This window comes from Lepidochelys olivacea (assembly GCF_965140295.1).
Source record: "Lepidochelys olivacea isolate rLepOli2 genome assembly, chromosome: 14".
NCBI lineage: Eukaryota > Metazoa > Chordata > Testudines > Cheloniidae > Lepidochelys > Lepidochelys olivacea.
In genome coordinates, this window is record NC_140424.1 from 44,722,872 (window position 1) to 44,732,297 (window position 9,426).

The window sequence follows — 9,426 nt, forward strand, 5'->3', positions numbered from 1 at the left end:
AAAACAGACAATTTTTCACACAAAGAAATTATTTAATTTTTAGACCAAAAAAAAATCACTTTCTTTGAGCCATTGGTTGGAGCACTCACGCTGGTCGCTCAGACCAGTTCCACCGCCCACACCATGCTGAGCTGGGCGAGCGTTTCTCTTCGTGCTCAGTTAGGAAGAGGGACCAGACGCTGTGTTAATTACCCCCAGCTGGTCACGCTCCACAGGGAGGCGTTGCAATCACGCCAGAGAGGACAGGGAAATAACACACAGGGACGTGATATAGTTATATCCAGGAGGCCCCGGAGAAGGCATTTCCTGAGGGTCAGACCATGCCCTAGTAGATTATTCCCTGCCGTAGAGAGGGCTAGTGGGGTTTTGTTGGGGTTCACACGGACCTTCACACCCATAATTTTCTTCTGCTCTCCCTCAAACCCTGTGAGGGTCTCCTCCTGTGGGGAATTCCCTGCTGGCGGCGTGGCTGTGAGTGTGAGGTGGTGCTGGGTGCGGAGGGACTCAGCGCCGCTGGGTGTGGTTGGAGGTGTGTTCCCTGCGTCCTGGAGTCTGGATTTTAATCTCTGCGTACTGCATGCTCTCGCTTTCCTCGGTCCCCCGGCTGCCGTGGCCCTGTGTTGGACAGACACACTGTGAGGACGCCATCACCCCAGATCTGGTCCCTTAATTGTGGCCAATTTAGGCAGCTCCCAGGGAGCAAATCCCACAGTGTTACCCCAGATTGGAGGGGTTGGGAGTCAGGACTCCTGGGTTCTCTCCCCAGCTCTGGGAGAGGAGTGGGGTCGAGTTGGGTAGAGCAGGGGGGCTCGGAGCCAGGTCTCCTGGGTTCTATCCCTGGCTCTGGGAGGCAAGTGGGGGCTGGTGGGTTAGAGCAGGGGGGATGGGAGCCAGGATGCCTGGGTTCTCTCCCCTCACTGTATTGTACCAGTCCTTATTGGCACCCGGAGACCAGACCCAAGCACTGTATGGAACAGGGCCCAGCCTGCATTGTCTCACCTTCGGCTGCCGCTGGCGGGGCTGCGAGGGGGGCGGTGCTGCGGAAGAAGGGAGAAGAAAGAAACGTTAAAACGGAGGAGTGTGAGAGAGAGTCTGGGGTGAAGAGGGAAGCTGCAGAGATCTAGGGATGGGAGGAGAAGGAAGGACGTGGTGGGGTTAGATATATGGACAGACAGCCCAGCATGGACCCAGAGGACAGACGGCCACTAGGGTGCGTTCACTAGCAGAGTCCCTGGCCCATGGAGGCCAGGAGTTTAGCAGGGGGAAGGCTCCGGTTTGGTACCTCGGTGTCTCTTCAGGAGGAGGGTGGCCACCAGGCCAAGGATGAGAAGGAGCCCCAAGGCAATGGCGACCTGGTACAGGAGCTCCCGGCCGCAGCACCCTAGGGGGGCAGGTTCTTTCCCTGAGCGATGGAGAGGAGCGTTAGGGGATTCTCAGCCCCTTGAGCCAGCCAGTCCCCTGCCCTGGGGCCGGAGAGGGGGAAGGCCCCGTACCCCCATTCCCCACCTCACCTGTGTCACTCTGGTTTCTCCCCATCACCCGCAGCTCGGTGCCCGCTCCTGTCCCGCTCTCTCCCTGGCGGATGCTGATCTGACACCGATAGAGACCAGAGTCCCGCTTCTCCAACTTGGACAGGGTCAGTGTGGCCTCCCCTTTCTGGAGCAGATCCAGGTTGGACATATTGAGCCGTCCGCTGTAGAAGGGATGGTGAGATTCCAGCACAACCCCGGGTGCTCTAGTCCACTTCACATTGACCATGCTGCCCCATCTATACTTGAAGGAGCAGATGAGTGTCGTGGTCTCGCCGACGTACGCTCGGACAACGGGGCTCTGACGCACTGTGAGACCTTCGTGAACCAGCAAAAAACATTACAGCAGCAAAGGAAAACGACGACGAGTGGTATCAAGACACGCCCCAGCCGCCTGAAACCTTAGCAGCACAGAGAGAAGAGGCTAAGGGGAAAGAATTCTGCGTTCCTGTCCACCTTGCTATTGCTCACAACACTCTCGATAACACACTGCACAGGGCTTTCACTTCCACCCCAACAGAGACCCGACATCAACACTGCTCTGGGCACGGCAGATGCTCACAGAGACGTTAGGCGTCAAATCACTCAGGACAGCTAAGTCCAAAGCAGACTGCGAGGAATTACAAAGGGATCTCACTAAACTGGGTGACGGGGCAACAAAATGGCCGATGAAACTCAAGGGTGGAAAATGCAAAGTCATGCACATTGGAAAACAGAATCCCAACTATACATAGAAACTGATGGGGTCTCAATTAGCTGTTACCACTCAAGAGAGATCTTGGAGTCGTTGTGGATAGTTCTCTGCAAACATCCACTCCATCTGAAGCATCAGTGAAAAAAGTCACCCGACTGTGAGCATCCATTAGGAAGGGGAGAGATAAAAAGACAGAAAATATCCTATCGCCTCTATATAAATCCATGGTACGCCCACACCTTGGACCCTGGGTGCAGTTTTGGTCGCCTCAAATCAAAAAAAGTTACATTAGAATTGCAAAAGGTACAGAGAAGGGCAACCAAAACAATGAGGGGTATGAAACGGCTTCCCCCTTACAAGGACCAGGAAACCCCCTTACAAATTAAATTGGCAGCTTGTCATTTTAACCCTTTTAAATACACCACAAACACATGCCTCCACATTATACAATTAGTGCTTCAAACCAGAGGGGGTCAGAATTCGTCCTGACGGAACGTTTTCCTCTTGGGAAATGCCGTCTCATCGACAGGGTGACAATTGGTTTAAAACTGGGGCAGAGAAAGCGTTTTGGATAGGGTCAATAGGGAATGATTTGATTTTGCATTTCCAGACTGGTTTGATTTGATATTATGAAGAAGAGTCAATACTGAAATGAAACATTCGTTTTATGGAAACAGAATACTTCTCATTGACCTGATGTGCCATATCCATATCTATCTATGCATCCATGCACACATCCTCCACCCCTAGATCTAGATAGATAGATACATAGATAGATATAGATATTCTTTTTGGGGTGGGATGAATGGGTACATAGATAAAAAGATAGATGAGATGTAGGGGTAGGGTGAATGGGTAGACAGAGATGGATCTAGGGATAGGGTATATGGACAGATGGGGCTGAATATAGTGGAGTGGGGTAGAAGGACAGATGGACAGGCAGAGATGGATCTTGGGATTGGGTAGGTGGATGAATGGACACACAGAGATGGATCTAGGGATGGGGTAGGTGGATGGATGGATGGACAGACAGATATGGATCTAGGGTTGCGGTAGGTGGATGGATGGACAGACAGAGATGGATCTAGGGGTGGGGTAGGTGGATAGATGGACACGTTAAATTAGTACCTGCTCCCCAGGTGGGGATGAGGAGGACGGCGCAGAGGACGGTGCTCAGGGCTGGCAGCTGCTCCATGGTCCCTGCTCTCTGGGGAGCTCCGCAGCCCAGCTCAGCTCAGCCTCAGCATCCTCCGGAAATGTCACCTCGGGGAGGGGCCGGTGGAAAGTTTTGTGGCCTGAGCTTCTGAGATGGCTGCAGCAAGAGGCTGGGGACGAGGGCTGGACGGGGGCGGGGGGGTGCATTCCTCTGGCCCGTGCTGGGAGGGGAGTGGGGTCTAGTGGTTAGAGCAAGGGGAGATGGGGGGCTGAGAGCCAGGACTCCTGGGTTCAGTCCTCAGTTCATTCTCTCATCTTGGGTCATGCTCCTTACCCTCTCTGGGATATTTTGTCATGAGGAATAACATTATTTTACAGAAAGGAATTTTTGCTTAATATCTTTTATTTTCACATACTGAGGTATATTTATTTTTTGCAACACGTATCTCTTGCCATCGGCGTATTCCTTCTAAAAAACCAAACATGCTCCGGACAGTCTTTATCTGCGTTATACAGAAATGTTTTGTACAGAAATGTTTTCTGATGAAGTGACCTGTGGCTCAGGAAAGCTTATGCTCAAATAAATTTGTTAGTCTCTCAGGTGCCGCAAGTCTTCCTGTTCTTTTTGTATGAGAAGGGAAACAGGAACACGACCATATTGCTTTCATGGCTAAATGCCAAGATTCCTGTACTATAAACAACAGTAATATCTACCTTAAGTTCATGTTAATTGGGTTCCAAACGTTTGCTGGAGCTTATAGATATTTAGGTCGGAAGGGACCATTATGATCATCTAGTCCGACCTCCTGCACAACGCAGGCCACAGAATTTCACCCACCCACTCCTGCGATAAACCTCTCACCTGAGTCTGAGCTATTGAAGTCCTCAAATCCTGGTTTAAAGACTTCAGGGAGCAGAGAATCCTCCAGCAAGTGACCCGTGCCCCATGCTGCAGAGGAAGGCGAAAAACCCCCAGGGCCTCTTCCAATCTGCCCTGGGGGAAAATTCCTTCCCGACCCCAAATATGGCGATCAGCTGAACCCTGAGCATATGGGCAAGATTCACCAGCCAGATACTACAGAAAATTCTTTCCTGTATGGATCCAGTAGCTCTTTTCTATAGATCTTGGCAAGATCACGTGAGATATACGGGAATCCTGCTGCAACAGCAGATCCAATCCACTATTCTTCTCACCAAGTTTTACCTTGAGTTTATAAAGAGATTCAATCACGTTATGGACCATGACTTGGATAAACCATTTCTCTTCTACACTGGTATGGCTTCTAACTCAATACTTGCTGTAGTAAATCAGAACCAAGGGTGGGGAGCTCTTGGGATGCACTCAGCGATGTTTTGTCATCCCTTCCTGCATCCATTTTGCGTTGGGGGTGTGAAGTTATGACTGTAATATATCTCATTGAAAGGTGACAGGGCCAGAAAGAGTCAATGAACTCCCAGACTGACCTGATCCAAGGCCGAACTTTAGAGGCTGCTTAGACAGATCTGTAAATGAATAGAGCTTTGAAATGCAACGAGGCCGGGCAGTTTAAGGGAACTGCGTTGTTTGGGCTTCTGAGTAACCAGGGAGGTCGTACAGAGGCTGTTTGGGGCTGGCTGGGTAAATCTCAGTATTGGAATATCCACTAGCTGTTGGGGTTTGTCTTCCTCGTTCTGTTTGCCATTTACCCTGATTGAGTGACCTCAGCTGGCTCCCACGGGCACCATCCTCACACTGCAGCTGTGGGGAGAGAGTGAGGAGAGGTGGAGCCGGGGGGTGGGCTGGGAGTCAGGACTCCTGGGTTCTATCCTAAGTTCTGGTTCAGTGTGGTCTAGCAGAAAAAGACTCCCATGCCCCCCTGACTCTAACCCCCTAGTCCCCACTCCCATCGCAGAGCTGGGAGAGAACCCAGGAGTCCAGACCCTTTGTCATTCTTCAGTTCAGGTCTGTGCAGAGCCTGGCACGACAGGGGTCCCGATCTTTCCCAGAGGGGAGGGGGTCTCTGCAGCACTGAGCAGCATGAGGGAGGGTCCATTTGCTACTGGTACTTTCTGCAGTTTCTGTGGTGGGCTGAAACGTGCCGAGTTGCTCGGGGCTCTGTCTTCACTTTCACCCCTGCGCATCGTGGTGAGAAACAGGAAATTCAGCCTCTTGCATGGCTGCAGCTTCTGCAAAGGTGGCAGCGGGAGGGGGGGGGGCTGGGGGGAGGGGGGACCAGGGGTGAGTTACAATCAGCTACAGAAGTGTCGGAGTCAGGGCCGGGTGCGACGCACAAATAACTGACCACGGTTTCCGTCCCGTGAGCCGGAGTCGATCTCTAGGCGCTCAGCTTTCAGAGCCAAAAATACTTCCAGCCCTCACAGGTGCAAAGAAATCTCTCTAACCAGGGATGGGTGGGACCCATGCCTGAGTCTGCAGAGAGCGTGAGCTGATCGCTCTGAGAGGGGGGAGCTGCCCCGAGTGATGGCAGTGATGGGAGTGGGCTGGCTCGGGGGGGGGTCTCTCCTGCTAGAATTTTACTTTCCACCCAAATTTCCAATTTCTCACCTTTTTGTCCCAATTCAAGAGAAAAACAAGCGTTAAAATATAGATGGAAAATCTGTTTTCTGAACATCTGACCTGGGAGTGCTTGAAATTCCACCCAACACCCCTTCCTCATGTAGTCTGAGACGGAGTGAACAGCCTTATTTTCCAGCCTTCTTTCACCTCCTCTTCTCTGTTTCAATCTCTCCTCCCACACCGAGTCGGGACCTAGGGTGTTTTCCAAACAAACATTTGCACTGGGGAAAAGTCAGAAGCCTGAAGAAACTCGCCCCGTTCGTTCTGCTAGAACTTTCCTCGCAGCAAGGTGTGTCGTCCATTCACAAGACAGATATATTTCCGAGTGCAAACGTGTTTGTTTCAATAACGTTGATATTTACGTGAGGAGAAGCAAATATGTTCCATAAATGCAACTACCACTGGGGTGAAGCTTGACAGGTGTTATTATATAGAGAACAATATTTTTATCAAGAAAAATCATGAATTTCCATAAATGCAGCTAGCACTGGGGTGGAGCATATTGTGTCAGCTCTTATATATAGAAGTAAACACACACACAAAAATGCAAATGCACACACACAGTTTTTGGGTTTCTGCGTCTCCTCCCTCTGCTGCTGGACAGGACGGGGCAATGTCCTGCTGCTCCGTCGGCTCCCCATTCGGCTGTCGGACAGATGGACGGCTCAGCAAGCTTCTCTCTGCTTTTCTCTCCTTCTCCTCACCGTCCACTCGCTCTCCACCTACCTCTTGGCTGTCTGCTGACACACTGACTTTTATACCGCCCTGTCAGGCACAGGTGCCGTTCCGTGGGTGCTCTGGGACTGTAGCACCCATGGGGGAAAATTAGTGGGTGCTCTGCACACACCAGCAACCAAGCTCCCCCCCCACCCCACCTCACCTCACGTCACCGAACCTCCACCTCATCCCCTGAGCGCGCCGCGTCCCTGCTTCTCTGCCCACCTCCCAGCACTTACTGCCGCAAAACAGCTGTTTCGTGGCGGAACAAGCTCCGGGAGGGAGGGGGGAGGAGCGGGGACTGAGCGCACTCAGGGGAGGAGGCGGAGAAGAGGCAGGGCAGGGGCGGGGATTTGGAGAAGGGGGTTGGAATGGGGGCAGGGAGGGGGCGGAGTTGGGGCGGGGCCTTTGGGAAGGGGGTTGGAATGGGGGCGGGGCAAGGGTGGAGTCGGGGCGGGACCGGGGGCAGACGGGGGTCGAGTTGGGAGGCCGCGGTTGGCGCCTCTGCTGCCCAACTGCCCGCCTTCCAGACGGTCCGTTCTGTTTTTAGCCCGCAGCTGTTGTTTCCCTCAGCGTTCGGATCGGCTGACCTTTGCCCCCCTTCGCTTTTCCCGCCAATTCTACCTGTTAGCGCTGTGGGATCTGCCGCTCCGCGCGTGGGCCTGACTCTTGCTCGTTTACAATGAAAGCCAGGGATACACCATGGAGCCCGGGGGATTTCTCTGGCATCAGCATCCTCCACGCAGGTGTTCGACCTGCAAGTTATTGCACCTGGTTTCTCATGTTTAGGCAAAAAGGGAAGCAGCTCAGGGGGTAGCATAAGGAAATCTCAAAATGCAAGGTCAAGAGTTTCTGGTGCGTTACTCAAGTGAGTTTCGTCTCCATATTTTTCAAAGGGGACGTGTGTTTGTTTCATATCTAGAGAGGAACTGACTGATCTGCGAACACTTCAGCTGTGTCTGTAACAACCTGATGTTCCAGGAGAGGAGAAGTGGAGGGGAGGCCAGGAGGCCACAAGGAGGGCGAAGTGACGTGGAAACGGTGTCACGCCGCCTGCCACGATGGGGCGTTTGCCCACAGCCTTGGTGCAAAGCCCGACAGGGTCCGGGTGGGAAACAGGAGGCCTCGAGGGAAAGTTTCGGGGTGTGTTTGGTTCTGCAGCGGTTAAATGGTCCCAAGGAGAGCAGGTGGTGGGGGAGGGGGACAGAAGACCATCCATGAAGTGGGCCCAAGACAGGGCGGGAGTGGACCGGATGTGGCGTCAGGACTATGGACGACTTGCCCACAGTTGGGTGCCACGCTCTCGATGATCCGGGTGGGAAAGATGAGGGGGAGGGTTCCGGGGAGTGATGGATCCCCCAGGATTTAAAGCGGGGGGGGGCGGGTGAAACTGGTATTAACGCTTCAAAGGGAGGGGGAGACAGTGGAAGTGGATCTCAGTGAGGGCGGAAAGAAAACGGAAGTGGCATCGACCCCTCTAACCTAAACAAAGGACTTGCCCATAGTTCCTCATGGGGTCCGGGTGGGAAACAGGAGCCGCGTTGGAAGGTTACCCAAACACATTTTTTCAAAAAACTCTGAAAACAGACAATTTTTCACACAAAGAAATTATTTTATTTTTAGACCAAAAAAAATCACTTTCTTTGAGCAAGTCCAGCCGGCTGGAGCAGTCATGCTGGTCACTCAGACCAGTTCCACCGCCCACACCATGCTGAGCTGGGCGAGCGTTTCTCTTCGTGCTCAGTTAGGAAGAGGGACCAGACGCTGCATTAATTACCCCCAGCTGGTCACGCTCCACAGGGAGGCGTTGCAATCACGCCAGAGAGGACAGGGAAATAACACACAGGGACGTGATATAGTTATATCCAGGAGGCCCGGAGAAGGCATTTCCTGAGGGTAGATCCATGCCCTAGTAGATTATTCCCTGCCGTAGACAGGGCTAGTTGGGTTTTGTTGGGGTTCACAGGGACTTTAACGTCCATAATTTTCTTCTGCTCTCCCTCAAACCCTGTGAGGGTCTCCTCCTGTGGGGAATTCCCTGCTGGCGGCGTGGCTGTGAGTGTGAGGGACTCAGGTGGTGCTGGGTGCGGAGGGACTCAGCGCCGCTGGGCGTGGTTGGAGGTGTGTTCCCTGCATCCTGGAGTCTGGATTTTAATCTCTGCGTACTGCACGCTCTCGCTTTCCTCGGCCCCCCGGCTGCCGTGGCCCTGTGTTGGACAGACACACTGTGAGGACGCCGTCACCCCAGATCTGGTCTCTTAATTCAGGCCAATTTAGGCAGCTCCCAGGGAGCAAATCCCACAGTGTTACCCCAGATTGGAGGGGTTGGGAATCAGGACTCCTGGGTTCTATCCCCAGCTCTGGGAGGGGACTGGGAGCTTTGAGCAGGGCGGATGGGAGCAAGGACTCCTGGGTTCTCTCCCCTCACTGTATTGTACCAGTCCTTATTGGCACCCGGAGACCAGACCCAAGCACTGTATGGAACAGGGCCCAGCCTGCATTCTCTTACCTTCGGCTGCCGCTGGCGGGGCTGCGAGGGGGGCGGCGCTGCGGAAGAAGGGAGAAGAAAGAAACGTTAAAACGGAGGAGTGTGAGAGAGAGTCTGGGCTGAAGAGGGAAGCTGCAGAGATCTAGGGACGGGAGGAGAAGGAAGGACGTGGTGGGGTTAGATATATGGACAGACAGCCTAGCATGGACCCAGAGGACAGACGGCCGCTAGGGTGCGTTCACTAGCAGAGTCCCTGGCCCATGGAGGCCAGGAGTTTAGCAGGGGG

At 53.2% G+C, this 9,426-nt stretch overlaps 1 protein-coding gene across 1 annotated transcript; it reads right to left on the reverse strand.

The window, feature by feature from the left end:
- Positions 1-504: 504 nt before the first annotated feature.
- On the reverse strand, positions 505-3,463 carry LOC311531042 (uncharacterized protein; the record flags this gene model as incomplete). The annotated part of the gene is made up of 5 exons (XM_084648099.1): positions 3,352-3,463; positions 1,512-1,847; positions 1,283-1,402; positions 1,000-1,037; positions 505-615 (listed from the first exon to the last, which is right to left on the reverse strand). The coding sequence occupies exons 1-5, from the start codon at positions 3,416-3,418 to the stop codon at positions 505-507; spliced, it is 672 nt and encodes a 223-aa protein (XP_084504225.1). The 5' UTR covers positions 3,419-3,463.
- Between the last annotated feature and the right edge of the window lie 5,963 nt (positions 3,464-9,426).